Genomic DNA, 16672 nt, shown 5'->3' with positions numbered 1-16672 from the left:
TTCTGAAGGCCTTTTCTCAAATTGGCTTTTGAGAGGTTCATTATTTGCGTGCCGTCGTCACGGCAACGGAAGCTCTCTTAGATCAACGTACCCCGTTCGCGCAGGTGCGAAGTCAATACGTGAGACATCTGCAGACTGTCACAAGACGTTACGAAATGGAGACGTTTGCGGATCGCTGAATCAATTTGCGCCACCGCACGAAGGCTAACGAAGGAAAATGCACCGCGAGATTTTAGTCACCTCTTCGATGTTGTTGTTGTTGTTGACGACGACGATGATGATTTGAATGATGAATGATGAATCGATGAGCACATGATCGGCACATGAGCGACTATCTTGTTCGATGTTGATGTGTTTAGACCTACGGGTATACAGCTGGAAAACACGTGTCATACATGTACTATACCGGGTGTTTCAGTTAAATCCCCGAGCTAAATAATTCGCGAACCGGTGCACCAATCGAATAACTTTCTTTTTTACAAGTATCTGTCCAATACCGCCTACAAGATGCGCACCGCGTGAATGAGCGGGAGGCGCTCATTATTTAAATAAAAATTGAAATGAGTTTCGTGAAAAAGCTAACTTCTAAAGCAGGGCGCCGTCGGCATTAAAATGGGTACTACCCCTTTTGGGACCTTCAGTGGACACCTTTTAGAGAAAAATCTGCCTCCGAAGCGGTTCATGTGTTGCAGTAATTAATTGGTTTCGGTTTACGTATTTTTGTCGCGGCTGGTCGCGGCGAAGCGCAAAAAGACGTAATCCATTGGTGTAATTCATTGGCGTAAGGACGTAATTCATTGGTGGATATGGGAGTGAAAGAGCGTCCTTTTGCGCTTCACCGCGACCAGCTGCGACAAAAATATGTAAACCGAAACCAATTAATTACTGCAACAAATGACCCACTTCGGTTGCAGATTTTTCTCTAAAAGGTATCTACTGAAGGTCCCAGAAGGGGTAGTACCCATTTTATTGCCGACGGCGCCCTGCTTTAGAAGTTAGCTTTTTTCACGAAACTCGTTTGAATTTTTATTTAAATAATGAGCGCCTCCAGCTCATTCACGCGGTGCGCATCTTGTAGACGGTATTGGACAGATGCTTGTAAAAAAGAAATTTATTCGATTGGTGCACCGGTTCGCGAATTATTTAGCCCGGGGATTTAACTGAAACACCCGGTATACAGGGTGTTTTTCACCTAAAGTGATAAAAAATTCTAACTGGCGACATACGCGCCGGAGGATTGTGGGACTTTCGGCAATTACCTTGTGGGAACTTTTGCCACCATTGAGGAAGGCTTTGGACAATTTTTAATCGCGGGAAATTTATTTTCGTCAATTGAACTTCGAAAATTGCCAAGCGTACCTCACGTCTTTTTTACAGAAATATGAAGTCCTCCACGGATAGCCCCAGACAGACCCAACAAAAACTATGCACAGTATCGCGACAGAAATAGTCGAAAAAAATTAGTAAAAATTACGCTTTAGTCCCGCCTGCTTGATTTTCGCAAAGAAGCCCGCGCGAAATGTGCGCCTAAAGAGGAAGTGTACCCGCCTTCATTTGTTCTGCCTTCCTTGTGATAAGATGGTTTTGTTTTCTTTGTGATAAGACTGTTGTCACCAGTATCAAGGTCAAAGCGAGGGAAAGAAAGGTAAAACAAGAGGCGGGAACACTTCCTCCTCTCCCCGCACCTTCGGTGCGCTCTTCTTTGTGATAATCGAGCAGGCGGGGCTAAAGCGGAATTTTTACTAATTTTTTAGGTTATTTCTGTCGCGATACTGTGCATAGTTTTTGTTTGGTCTGTGGTTATCCGTGGAAGATTTAAAAAAAAAAGTGAGGTTCGCTTGGTGATTTTCAAAGTTCAATTGAAAAAACTTCCATTAATTCAAAATTCTCCAAAGCCTTCTTAAATGGCGGCAAAAGTTTCCAGAAGGTAACTGCCGAAAGTCCCACAATCTTCCCGCGAGTACGCCGCCAGTTAGAATTTTTTATCACTTTACGTGAAACTCCCTGTACGTGTCGTAACACGTTGGAGCCAACAGGTACTGTTGAGGACACGGCTGTTCTCCAGCCCCAGTCCAGCCCGTGGCCGAGCAGTCCCCTATCGACGACGTCGCGCACGAAGGAACTGTACCATTACAGCTTCCGAAGTAAGACCACGCAGCGCCACCTATCGGGAGAGAGCACCATCTCATTCCCAGCGTATTCTGCTAGGGAGAGCAGTTCACGCAGCCTCCCCTCGAGGAGGGTATTGGTATAGGCTGCGTTCCAATACTTGGCGCTCGCGAAGCCGCCTGACTAGGCAGCTGAGTAGACCCCTTTGCTTGTCACTATTGGAACAGGCTTGCATAGCCGAGGCGCCTGTGGCGCCATCTCGTTGCTCACGCAAGAAATGCGTACGTCGCAAGCGCAGCAGGACTCTAATGCGCTGTTTGTAGGACATCGTGCATATACTGTCACCTTCACAACAAAAAATGTGTTGCAACTCTCTGCGCAGTTAAAAAAAAAAAAACATACCACTGTGTGCAACTTTACATTTAAAGCCAGCAGAAACAACGGGCACGTTGTTTCCAGTCCAGTTGTTCCAGTCTCAGAACATCCAGTTCTTTCATGTAAGCCTCGAACGCCCAGTTGCTCGGTTGCTTGAATCATCATCTGTATTTCAGGATGTCTGCAATCCAGTAAAGCATGGAAAACTGGGAATATGGTGAGAACTATTGCATGACTGGAAAACTAAAAAAAATGTCAAGAAAGCGGTGAAGAGCTGCTGAAGTAAAAATTCCCTAAATAAGTTTACACAATTGTACAGTGGCGATTATCTTACTCATGGCACCGCACAGGTCTCTTATGTCATTTCACAGTCGAAGTTGAGTGATCTGTGTAAGAGTGAAGTGACAGCTGTAACTGCATTGCTATGCAAATTCTTTTGTGAATTTAAAAAAAAATCCGGAATAAAGAGTGATTTCAAAGATCGTAGTGAATGATGCAGTCGTCATCCTTCTGTCCACATCTCTTTGCTACGGAATGAATTCGTACCAACTACCCCGCCTTCATACGCTTGTTTAGTGCATGATGTAATGTTGAATGCATGAATAATGCTGTATTAGAGCATGGCATGAGCTATGGGAAGTTTTTAGGCATTGGTGGTGGTGATGGTTTGGCATGTAATGGTGCGATGATAATGCCAGTGAAATTGCTTACAATGCCTGTATGGAGTCGAGAAAGAAGTTTGTAAAGAATGAGCATGGAAAAATTGATAAGTCCCCAACCAGGTGTGTAAAAGTGGAAGTTTCCTTGAAGGAAGTTTCCTGAATAATATATGGCTTTGAACAAATAAGCACAACACAATTATTGAACAAAATAGCAGCACAGACGTGTTTGTGGCTGATGTTGCAGCTGTTGTTTTGTGTGTTTTCTTTTGTCCTTTCCGGTTTGTTTTGTGTGTTTTCTTTGGTCCTTTCCGGTTTGCTCCATCCTTGAAACATCTTAATCTTGAACATAATTAATCAAGATTTGCTCCATTCCTCCAAGAGTAACATCAAAAAATATTTTCGCACGTAACATGGTGAAGAAAATAGAAATAACATAATTTTGTTAACATATATAGTTACTGCATCTTGTATTTTCTTATATATGACCTTTGTGTGTTCGAATGTGCATGAATGTATTATGATGCTGCCATACCGTAGGCTTTTTGCCACCCGTTTGCCGTCACTCAGTGATGAAACGAATAAATTAACAAATACATGCATTAAATATCTGCTGCTTTTGTGACACATATTTCGGGAGGGGGAATGCTTGGAAAATCCCTGCTCTCAACTGTGTGACCAAAGTGCTGCACTTTCGTTTTCTATACGGACACAAGTGCGGGCACAAACTCGTTTCGGAGAAAGATGAAAGTCACTGAAAAAGTTAGGCAGCTGTAGATTCGAACCCACATCTTCTGGATTACCTGTCCAGGGCTCTACCAATAGGCAATTAGAAAAAGTTCCAGGGACACGACCTACTAGATTATAACGACCATGTCACAATCAGAAAGCCCTATGAGGAGCCTGTCCACACGATCCGCCAGGGGCGCTACTGATCGGCACAACACGATTGGATGATGGAAATTTGAATTCTGAACGCGCAGAAGCGTGTGTACGACTACCGTAGCAGACGACAGCGATAGCCCCTATGAAAACGCGTAGAATGATGATGATAATCAACATCAGAATGAAACATCTGTGGAACGTCCACCGCTTGTACAGAAAAACTAAGGTAAGCTGAAGTACAAAGCATTGTAGAAGTTGAGGAAGCAATAACTGGGACGATCAGAAGCGCCACCGCTACCTTCCAAAAATGCGGCGCATAGAATAGAAGGGGTGCGCCTGACATGGTCGTTATAATCTAGTAGGTCGTGTCCAGGGAGCAGCGCGCGCCCTGGCAGGGCGTGCTGGGAAATGCTGTGCAAAACGACAGCGATTTGCTATCGTCCCCGATCGTCGTCGTCGTCGTACTGGTGTATGCACCGCCGCTGTAGTTTTGCACAGCATTTCCCGGCGTGCCCTCCCAGGGCCCGCGCTGCTCCATGGAACTTTTGCAAATGGCCTAAACTAACACACCTCCCCAGCGACTTCCAAGGGTGCGTCATCTGAAGGGACAAACCAGCCACTCTCTCTCACTCATCCTCCTTTCACTCTTACATTTTTACTCACTCATACAAACATTCATACGACGGGATCGACGCAAGCGGCAACTGTCTCGTTCTCTCTCTCTCTCTCTCTCGTTCCGGAGGTTTATTTGAATTGTATCAATGCCCCTAACGTATCAATTCATTTCAAAGTGTTATGGAACCACTCCGGTGACTGACTTTCGCAGAATACCAAGACTCAGCCCGCCAGGCCCACCACGAGCCACGCAACAACGACACTTTATTTTAATTACGATAATTGGGTGTCTTGTCGCCACGGGTGATATTGTACCTCATTGATCGTTGAAGCACACCGTTGGTAAACACCCAATTATTATTATTATTATTTCGATGTACACCCGTGCAAATATCTGGGAAATCCTTCTCCAGGACAGAAGGAAGGCGCCGGTTCTTATAGCCTGGATATAACGAACTGTCGGTCTCTTCTGTAATGGTTCAATGGGGGCGGCTCGCCTTTGTACGTTTTGTGGGGGTGCATGCTTTGGAGATAGATCGTCAAGAAAGCAGGCGAACTTGTTTCGGTTTTTTACTCATTCGTTATTGGTCTCCAACTGTCTTCACTTCTTTGTCCGCGTGTGCCTCTCTCCTGCGTTCTGTGATTAGTGTCGCTCCATTGCAGTACTCGGAATCAATCGGAGTTATTCTTTCGATCCAAAACCAGCTCGCGTGGCTCAGTTGTTATAGCGTGCTGGCCATGTCACGTTGAGACTGGGAGGTCCCCGGTTCGAATCCCGATGCCGGCTGTGCTGTCTGGGGTTCTTCCTGGGTTTTTCCGCAGACGCTTTCAGATATATGTCGGCACAGTTCCCTTAGAAGTCGGCCCAGGACGCACATTCCCCAGGGCGTCAGTCGTGACGTTGCCCACATCTGTGAGGCCGACAACGGCGAACCCTTTCACCATCACCACCACCCACCCTTCGATCCACTCAGTTTTCGCACTTGTGTCGCATCTTGTGGAATATCCTTTTCACCTCTCTGCTATCTCGCGCGCGGATGTTTGCATCCTCACGAGGACAGACGAGGGTGAGCATGTTGAGGTGACTTGAGACAAAGATCGTGAGGGTGACCTCTCGATTGCCGGCGAAGAGCGCTATGGATTACGCCACGGTAGTAGGTAGAGGTGTCGAGCGCGAATAACACTGACAGTACCCGCACCCGCGCATGTAAGATCCGCATCCGCAACCGGGCGGATATTGAGTATACCCGCATATCCGTAGTTATTGTACTTTTGCAGGAAACAGTTCACGTGACGAAAATGTTATCTTGCAAAAGTTTTCACATTGCAGCATGGAAACCACTCAGGAACATTAGTCGCTCCGAATTGTCCAATGAAATGCAGTTAAAGGTATACGACCAGCGTACCATTGAAGTCGGCCCAAGACGCATACTGACCCCCCGTCTCCCCTCCTCTTTCCTGCTGTACTCTCTCCATCTGTCCACGTCTGCGCGCCGCTCACAGCCTCAGTTGCTTCGAGGTGCGCACTCCGACACCATTTTGGCGCAGAAGGCACGATAAGGCGCACCAACCAAATCCAAAGTGATTTCCTCTTCTGGTTCCGTACACTTCCGTACCGTATCTTCACCCAGCTTACGACAGGGGTGTATCACAACTCTCCTGCTGTAGGAGCTCCAATCGCGAGCGACACCGGCGAAGAAGATGGCGGCGCACATGCAGTTATTTCTCCGGTACTTGGAGTTGAACCCCAAAAATGTTGTGATCAAGTGTAAAGATGAGGTATGTCGCACTTCCCACCCCTCCCTCGCATATTGTAGGATGTTGTATGCGTATGCTCATCGAAAAACGAGATAAAGATCTTTTGCGCTGGGATAGCCGGCTACCTAGATACTTCCACGTGAATCACATAATGCTGACATAGGGCTGACACTTTCGTAATACAACAGCGCTGACGTGGCTGCGTAATGAGCACCCGTGCAATGTATCGTTTTGCTTGAGCACCCATAAGACGGGAAAATGACGAGAGAATTAAAATGCCACTTAATGCCGGTCCGTAACTCATATTAAGAAGCAGGGAATAATGCGCGTGGAAATCGAAGAGATACGAGACACCCGCAAATTCTTACCAGTACCTTCCTGCTCATTATCTGCGAAATGGTGAAGGGCTAAAAGAAAGCAAAGGTTGCCTACACTGTGTGGCCCTTGTAAGATCACAAATATTATCATATGTGTGTCAATATTCAACGCACCGTATTAACTAGCAGATTCGCATGTCATAGTGTCAGCTTTGGATATACTTTAGCAACGATGCCGCGGCCTTTTCGAACAGAAAAAACAAGAAAAGCCAAATATGCGCTGCTTCTCAACTATTTGAAGACAATCTCCGAATTTACGAACCAAAGTATGTTAAAAATACGCACTTTTTAAAATATGTTTTACGAAAATTACTTTTTCAAAACGGAGCAATCCGGCTATCTATATTCTACCACGATCCCACTACTTCAGCGCCACTAACAATGAACACGGAAACTGATAGAAATGCGAAACGGAATCCTTATATTTTACAGCCTTTTTTGGGTATTACGAACGTAATTAATAAACGTATTGCAAACAACGCAAAACTTTGGCAGGCAAAAAGCTAAAAATGTACAAAACAACATAGCAGACGACACATGAGCGGCAGTTTTGAAACACGAACTTTCGAAACGAGTGCGAAAAATGAACCTCTTCACGCTAGGCCCTGTGAGACGTAACTTGCGTAGGGCTAACGTAAGACTTGCACCAGAACCAGTACTAATATTCACCTGACCTAACCTATAGGTTAGGTCAGGTGAATATTAGTACTTGACTAGTACTGACTAGTACTACCTTGAGGTGAATATTAGTACGTGACTGAGGTTATAACCTCAGTCACATCAGATGCAGTCTACGTCAGCCCTCTCGACACATGGAATACGTATTCACCTGCCCTGACCTAACCTCAGTCACGTCGGATGCGCAGTCCACGTCAGCTCTCTCCACACATGGAATACGTATTCACCTGGCCCAACCTAACCTCAGTTACGTCGGATGCACAGTCTACATCAGCCTTCTCGACACATGGAATACGCATTCACTTGACCTAACCTAACCTCGGTCACGTCGGATGCACAGTCTACATCAGCGCTCTCGACACATGGAATACGCATTCACTTGACCTAACCTAACCTCGGTCACGTCGGATGCACAGTCTACATCAGCCCTCTCGACACATGGAATACGCATTCACTTGACCTAACCTAACCTCGGTCACGTCGGATGCACAGTCTACGTCAGCTCTCTCGACACATGGAATACGCATTCACTTGACCTAACCTAACCTCGGTCACGTCGGATGCACAGTCTACGTCAGCCCTCTCGACACATGGAATACGCATTCACTTGACCTAACCTAACCTCGGTCACGTCGGATGCACAGTCTACGTCAGCCCTCTCGACACATGGAATACGCATTCACTTGACCTAACCTAACCTCGGTCACGTCGGATGCACAGTCTACGTCAGCCCTCTCGACACATGGAATACGCATTCACTTGACCTAACCTAACCTCGGTCACGTCGGATGCACAGTCTACGTCAGCCCTCTCGACACATGGAATACGCATTCACTTGACCTAACCTAACCTCGGTCACGTCGGATGCACAGTCTACGTCAGCCCTCTCGACACATGGAATACGCATTCACTTGACCTAACCTAACCTCGGTCACGTCGGATGCACAGTCTACGTCAGCCCTCTTGACACATGGAATACGCATTCACTTGACCTAACCTAACCTCGGTCTTGTCGGATGCACAGTCTACGTCAGCCCTCTTGACACATGGAATATGTATTCACCTAACCTCAGTCACGTCGGATGCACATTGTACATGGGCCCCATTCTTCGACATGTGCAATACGTAATCACCTGGCCTAACCTAACCTCAGTCATGCCGAATGGTCATTCTACGTGGACCCACTCTTCGACATGTGCAATACGTAATCACCTGACCTAACCTAACCTAACCTCAGTCACACCGGATGCACATTCTACATGGACCCACTCTTCAACATGTGCAATACGTAATCACCTCGCCTAACCTAACCTCAGTCACGCCGAATGCACATTCTACATGGACCCACTCTTCGACATGTACAATACGTAATCACCTAGCCTAACCTAACCTCAGTCACGCCGGATGCACATATCTACACAGACCCACTCTTCGACAGCAATACCTAACCTGGGAAAAGATGCACTCTCCACATTCAGGTGTTGCTTTTTGTTTTAATTTGTAGCATTTTATTATTTCCATCCATCAACATAAAAAGTTCCATTAAGCAAAACCATCTTACGCAACCCTACACCCAAAACGCTTCTCATACTACTACATCCAATAGAAGACGACTATTAACCTCTCCATACCCAAAACGCGTCTCATGCGACTGTATCGGATGGCAGACGACTATGCGATACATAGCCGATCGCCGATCACTCGCCCGTATCGTCTGGCAACAATGACAACGTGCCAAAATTGCCAAACGCTAATTCCACGCCTATCCGTCCGCCGCGGCATCGTTAGTAAAGTACAGCCTCAGCTTTTTTTAGAAGACTGTCTCCAAAGATGAGCAAACCATGGTGCACCAACCTTGTGTCAAAAATAATGTACAGCTGTTTAATTTCACGACCCCAATTTTGCCCGGCTCTCGCACACGACATGTATTCGTAGCCTATATGTAAATTGTAGATGCTAAAATTCAGGGCCCATTGCACGTTTGATGAAAGCGATATTGCACGTGTTAGTGCTGTAGAGCGGTTCAAATGCTTGCTAGCAACCTGAACATCGAGCTGTGCAGATAAAGTTTGCAGTTCCAGCAGATTTTTCGAGGTGACAAAGCAAGAAGTTTTCAAAATTAAATGCCCTGAAAATTTTCGAAAATTTAAGGCGCACAAACAGTTAGCGTCTTATAGTTGTGTCGATGAGGACAACAGAGAGAGAGCTAAAAGGGGAAGCCATCCTAAAATGGTTCCTACTAATAGTAGCGGACTACTTCCTACTAATAGCACGCATAAAGGTGCATGCGGAAGACATATAGTCATGTCCCACTTGTCCATACAGCTCTGTTTAAAGGTCCAATCACTCACATGACAAATTCTGGGGCAAACGAATCTAACATGACCTTCGCGCCTGGTGTGCATTCTCAAGACAATGTGTTTGTTTGCTTCAGGAAATATATTTTTTTATCTAAAATATGTACTTGTACTGGTTTGCCAGAAGTTGATGCAGATAACTCTGTTATGCATCACACCTTGAATATGGTGCACCATCAGTCTCATGAATTTCAGTACGCAAAATATGTTCTTATACTTCTGTCATCATCTCTCGCAGATCCCACAAACAAAGGTAAAAAATGGTGAAGAGGTTACAGGTCTTCTTGCTGTCTGTAGCTATTTAGCTCAGCAGTCCTCAAATAAGCAGCATCTACTAGGTAAGGAAAAATAATTTCTTTAAATGTTTATGTAAGAATGGTATTAAAATGTCTCAAAAATATTACACGTAGCTCTTCTTTCTCATTTTATATAGGAACCAACCCTGAGGAAAGGGCGTGTGTTCAGCAGTGGGTAGAATATCGGCAACTTTTCGTGGACAGGTGCGCATCTAGCCAGGAATCTACAAATACAGTTCTGAAGGTATGTACGAGAAACAAAATTATCCAGTGAGGAGCGCCTGAGCACACACTTTTGCAATCATAGTTTAAGATTTCTTGATATCTATCACACCTTTTGCAGGAGCTGAATCTCTACTTGAAAGATCGAGTGTATTTTGTTGCGAACACGCTTACGCTGGCTGACATCCTCATTTATTACAGCCTACATCCACTTTTTGTGAGTATCCACATTTCATCTATGCAGCGTGGTAGCTGTCCGTCACTGATGCAACTACAGGGTTGGTCTAGCAGTCGTTATGACTTTCGATGTCTCCGTAAGAATAGAAGACAAAGTTTATCCCACCCAAAACTTTGCAGACTCATAGCTGTTTGTCCGGGATTTTATAGATTTTTGTTGCAAACATTATGGTTCTGAGGAAAAAAATTAAGAATCGAGCAAAATCTCTCCCCATGCACGTTCAATGGCCTATCTCACTCAAATGCTGCTATCTTTTCTTGTGTGTGCTTCATGTTCACATCATCACACACAGGTGGCACTGCCTACTACAATCCAACATGCTTGAATAATAATGCATTAGTCATCCTGTGCGTGTTGCACCACCTATGTGTGGCAGTGTGAACATGGGGCACAATACAGAGGACACAAAAAGAATGGCAGCATTTGAGTGAGATAACCCATTAAAAATTCATTGGGTGAAATTTTGCTTGATTTAAAAGGAAAATTCTAAATACCGGAGCACTTGCAAAAAAATTACAATTAGGCTTCAGACAAATGGCTGTCAGTCTGCGAAGTTTGCTATCTTCCATTTTTGCAATTGTACAATCAAAATGTGTGATGGTTACTAGACTAACTTTTCTGTCCAGTACATTCACAACACTTTTGACACGTAAAATCGTAACAATACAAAAAGTATGACAATACGAGGAAAACTGTGAACATAAAAGAACATAAATTTGAAGTACAGTCGACCCCCGTTTATCCGGATGGTGCCGTTCCCGGCGAAATCGTCCGGATACCGGGGCATCCGGATAAATGAAACGACCGAATAGAAACGTCATACCAGAGCAAGGTCTAATTAAAACACAGAAATCTCGTCAATGACAGCTGTTACATAGTAGTGTAGGCAATAGATTCCTGCAAACTTTTGCTAATTCCATAGAGTTGAGCCACGCTGTTGCGCTGCACTGGCGTCATCGGCACCGTCTTGCTGCACATCATCGGAGACAACAGCAGCAATCACACCGTCATCAGTCATAGCTGCACACGCGTCATCATCCTTATCAACGTCAACGTAGTCAGAAACCGCAGCATCATCTACGGCAGTCGCAGTGAGCCTCTGCGTCAGGTATCGCAGCTCAGCTAGGGGAATGTCTTCATCGGCCAACAGGCCGTAAGCAGCAGGCCCTCGTGTTGGAGTTTTCCCCTCTAGAACCGGACAGTTGCTCGAGATATTTCCAAATTACTCGACTGGTCAACGTGACCCAACGCACACAAATAGAAAAGGGGGTCATCGTGCACGGTTGTCTCCCCTACGGAGGAATGTATGTCCCTGACGTGTAACGGGAATAACCCCAACACAACGAAAAGGGTGACGAAGCGGGGTCAGCGTCTCCTCTTACTCACGGTGGTCCGGATAACTGAAGCTGGATTACAAGAGTTTTCGACTTTCGTTCCCTGGAATTCTTGTCTGAGTCCGGATAAACGAGAACAAAATACACGGAGGAAAATCCGTTCCCGTGCCTTTTGTCCGGATACCGCGGGATCCGGATAAATGAAGTCCGGATAAACGGGGGTCGACTGTATAAGCAAAATATGACAATAGGCGCAGGTGGAGACCACTGCACGTGCAAAAGGGTGCTACTAATCCCACATTCCATTTACAAGCATTCAGAATGTTTGATTTGCAAATTGCAGATATATCTGAATGTTGTGCTGGCCCCTACTAGCCATCATTGCAGTAGCTACGCTATTCAAATCTTACACAAGCTAAAAACATTCCATTGCAGGCCACAATGAGTTTTCAAGACAAAGAAGCCTACAACCACGTGTCTCGCTGGTTTGATCTCGTAAGTGTAAGAGTTCCTTCTTTTTTCTTTTTTTTTGCGTTTTGGTATCTCATACCAGTAAATTGCTCATTTCCAGATACAGCACGACAGCGGTATTCGTCAAACCCTTCCTCTTCTCGTCTTCAGCAAGACATTGTTGTATGAAAAGCACAGATGAAAAGCCTGTGCACCACCTCATACCCCCAGCACAAGCATTTAATGACACAGATTCCTTTTATAGAAACAGCATTGACGTTCCATTTATCCTTGATTTTGCAAACACACCTTACGCAACTTGAAATTTGTGTCTCCCCTGCTGTGATACACGGATATGTACCAGATAAGGCCCTGAGCTCCGTGGGACTTAATGTCATTCCGCTATGGAGTTCGGTACCACATTAGGTACATTCTACGGATCTTGATCACGAGACCAAAGAGCAATTGAAGGTGTTTTCGATATGTCATGGCACAGGCTGTAAACTGCATTCCCAGCAAAGCAAGACTATTGTGTGCGTTGGCATCACGTGCAGTGGGTCATCACAGCATCGTAAAAGGCACATGGGAGACAGCGTTCTCGGTTGTGGCAAAATTACTTCCTACTAGAATATGATTTAGAGCCTGAAGTTTTAGGGTTTATCCCGATTCTTCCTGAATTTGCACCCCGAATTGAGGGTTACTTCTTTAGGGTGAAACCCGATTTTTACCCAGCAAATTGCCCCCAGTGAGACGTCTATAGGAATGCACACTAACTTATTAACTTATTTGGCAGCAAATGCAGTTACATCACCGTTTGTACCAAACCAGTACAGCTACATGATGGCAATTGATGTTCTGAGGCTGGAACATATAGAAAGGACAAATACATACAAGGCCTCAAGTGCCTAAGAAATTCATGATGAAAGAAGGAAGTCACTGAAAAGGATAGCCCTCCGTAGGACTCGAACCCACATCTTCTGGATTGCCGGTTCAGGGCTCTTACCAATTGAGCTAAGCTTACACGACTAACTTTCATCATTCATTTCTTTCATCAGTACGGCTAGTTTAAGTGACTGAGCCCAGTTTCTCCGCAAATTTAGCATACTGGAAGTTTTCCCACCCGAAGTCGCACGAATTTAGGGCACATGTTTATTTACCCCATTCTCATACCCCAAATTTACAGAGAAATAGTTCCTAAAAACTTCAGGCTCTAAAACGATTCTAATGCTGCATTTCCACACATTATTTCCCTTTCACATTCAGAACGAAATCCCAGGGTAGCATTCGTGGCAATAATCGTCACTCACTTTATTTTGCAACCCCGATCAATCTAGAGCTATTAAATAGCTCAAATCTTTCATAGGGAATTGCTAGTGTACACCGACGGCTGTGATACTATGGGTTGGAAATTCAGTTGGGAATTATACTGTGCCACAGTTTCTGAATTTCCCACTAAAAGCCAGTAGCTCAAGAGACAGTATTCACTGAGATGATGGAAGATTGGTGCCCCCACAATTTAGATAAATGGTAGTGCTAGCTGCTGACAACCAATATTTGTGATTTTGTGACAGTTTTTGTTTGTTATTTAATACTTTTTTTATGTCAAGTGATTTGTCGTTTGTGTACTAATTTCTGTGAAGTAAATGGTGTGTCCTGACAAGGATAGTGTGACTTGCGCTCGGGACTGCGAGAGGTTATCTTCGTTGCTTCCAAGGAGGCAGTTGCCAGACATGACAGTGACACAACCACTATCCGTTTGAGGACGTTGTCGACGCTTTCGCACACTCTAAACATGGCAGGTGTCAACTGAACATCATAGCATTACAAAAAAATAACTACTTTATCTGATTGATGATGAGTGGGGAGTTAACATCAGATTAGCAATACGGCCTGCAGAAAGTAAGAAAGTACCGAGCATGAAACCATATGCGCTGCTCATAACAGTCGTAAGAGATGAAACACAGCATCCACTTACATTTTGTATCTTGCGATGCCCAAGTTTTTTCTTGACAAAGCAGAAGCGCCCTCCTCGTATCTCTGCATGGAGTGTTTGCTGCGCTGTAAGCTGCAAGTGAGGTACACATATGTCAGTAATTATGTACAAATAGTGTACCAATTATGCATGGTGCTAGCTGCATGACATAAATAAACAGTTCCTATTCCCTTACCCGTGTAAGCGCCTCTATGAAGACAGTACATGTAGCAACTTCGGTAGCAGACGATGAGTACTTTCTGGTTTTGCGACGCGTCTTCCCGCCCAGCAGTTTCGTATGCGCGGCTGAATCTTTAGTAGATCATGTGCGTAGAATTACATAATATCGACAAAGTAAATGCTATTTACATTTAAAACGGCATATTTTTATCGAATTGATGAATGTTTGCCGCTATTGTGCGTACCATTTTCAATATTAGTAATGTTGTGAAGCAGACCTAAAACGAAACTAGTAGTTCTAGCAGACGACATTTTGCGCTCAGAGATGCGCATGGAAGCATGACGTTTTTTTTTTCTCTCTCTCTCTCTTTCTTTCTCTTTTTCTTTCTTTCCTTCCAGCATGCCATATCCAAGGTGCAGTGCGAAGGTTGTGGTGACGCGTAATCCCATTTTAAACATTACCTGAGTACGCTATGGCAGTATGGTATGGTTGTGTGTCGTTCACACCACGACCTACTAGACTAGACACTGATCATAGAAGACCTTTTTTTATTCATCTATTTTTATTATTATTATTTTTTTACATAGAAACATTTCGGGAAAGGTAATCACGACTAAAACAACTCATAGGCAGTTGCATGGGGCGCACGGCGAACTGGGAGCTGCGAGCGAACTACGGCCGCTTAGTGATTCTAGAGCGAACTATACACGAACTATATGGGTAGCATGGTTGAGTTCGGCATAGTCGAGAGGTATCATTCCGTTAGCGAAATATCTCTTAAAATTTTTTCTATTTGCGACAGGCCCCTCTTACCCTAGACTTACCCTAAACTTACCCCTCTTACCCAATGGTTGATGACAACCCCCTTATTATCTTTCCTGCTTAGTTTTTTATTTATTTATTCTGTTTTGGACTCATGTCGGCAATAGTAGATGAATCTGTTACAGCTATAGCATACCTGTAATAACGAGCTTACGGCCACGCTACCCCTGTGCTAACTGAAGCTAGAGCTGAAGTACAAATTATCTGGAAGGACATGTGGTTTACGTAAGTTCACGTTAGCACTGTGCGGTTTTGGAAGTTTTGGTCGCTTATTTTAACCTTTGGTATTACGTTAAGTGTCTAGATTTAGTTTCTTGTGTGTTAGTCGCTGACTGGCGGTAGCGTGAAAATCATTATTTTATGATGTTTGGTTTGTCCTTGTGTAGGTTTGTTTCGTCTTGAGGTGACAGACACGTGGCCGGTTAAAGGAGCATGGAAAGCACTTCAAACATATATTTTTTACACGCATCGCATGAACCTACACGACATTCAAGAAGTGTCAAGCGAAATATTTCCTGGGAACATTTGTTTACAAGGGAACCTGTAACGTCGGCAGGCTCTACCAGCCCCCATCTTTTGGGCTATTGTGATGTCAGATCATCCGAACACTATTATTGGATGCCGAGGATCATCTGCTACAGCGCAAGGGCAAGGTCGACTGCTCCGCTGACAATCGTTTGGACTTGGGGTAGTTGGTGCGAACTATGGTTGAGCATATACTAGCAACGCAAAAGACGCAAAGACACAGAAGGGGTTGACACCATGCAACTACCTCAACGCGTTTTTAATGCTTTAGCATTAAAGACTTCGCTACGAAATAATCGCGACGTGGTCTGTCTGTCTAGCCACTAGTCGCGAGAGTGCAGCTCTGGTGGTCGACAAGTTTAGACGTGTCTGCGTGGGCGCGCCATGGGTTATGAAAACTGTGCGGAGGAGCGGGACCGAAAGAAGGCTGAGGCTCTGGCTGAGGCTGTGAGATGGCGCCACCAAGCTGAATCGGAGGAAGCCCGAAAGGCTCATTTGGCTGCAGATGCTGTCTTGCGTTAGCGTTTGTGAAGCGTAGCGTTGTGTAGGGTAGTTCCCAAAGGGTTTTCAAGTTTTAATGCTAACGCATTTCCGTCGGATCCACTAATGGATCGACAATGATATTTTTTTCGTGTCTTTGCACGTCTTGTGCGCTGCTTGCCTGTTCAACGACTGGTCTGCGTCAGACTCGGGACGAGCGGCGCCAACTACAACCACAAAAAGAAAGATTGAAGTCTCTTGTGCGTACCAGGATTGAACGCTATACTCGTACTTTTTGACGAATGTGTATCCCAGGGATTGTAATCCTAATTTGTGCTT

The 16672-nt window shown here is 44.9% G+C and overlaps 1 protein-coding gene across 1 annotated transcript; it reads left to right on the top strand.

The window, feature by feature from the left end:
• The first annotated feature begins 6308 nt into the window (after positions 1-6308).
• On the top strand, positions 6309-14520 carry LOC135399064 (eukaryotic translation elongation factor 1 epsilon-1-like). The gene is made up of 6 exons (XM_064630731.1): positions 6309-6422; positions 10052-10151; positions 10247-10353; positions 10453-10548; positions 12339-12398; positions 12475-14520. The coding sequence occupies exons 1-6, from the start codon at positions 6345-6347 to the stop codon at positions 12553-12555; spliced, it is 522 nt and encodes a 173-aa protein (XP_064486801.1). The 5' UTR covers positions 6309-6344; the 3' UTR covers positions 12556-14520.
• Positions 14521-16672: the final 2152 nt, after the last annotated feature.

Source organism: Ornithodoros turicata, chromosome 6, assembly GCF_037126465.1.
Source record: "Ornithodoros turicata isolate Travis chromosome 6, ASM3712646v1, whole genome shotgun sequence".
Taxonomy (NCBI): domain Eukaryota; kingdom Metazoa; phylum Arthropoda; class Arachnida; order Ixodida; family Argasidae; genus Ornithodoros; species Ornithodoros turicata.
Note: the sequence above shows the minus strand (reverse complement) of the source record. Positions and strands in the feature narration are given on the sequence as shown.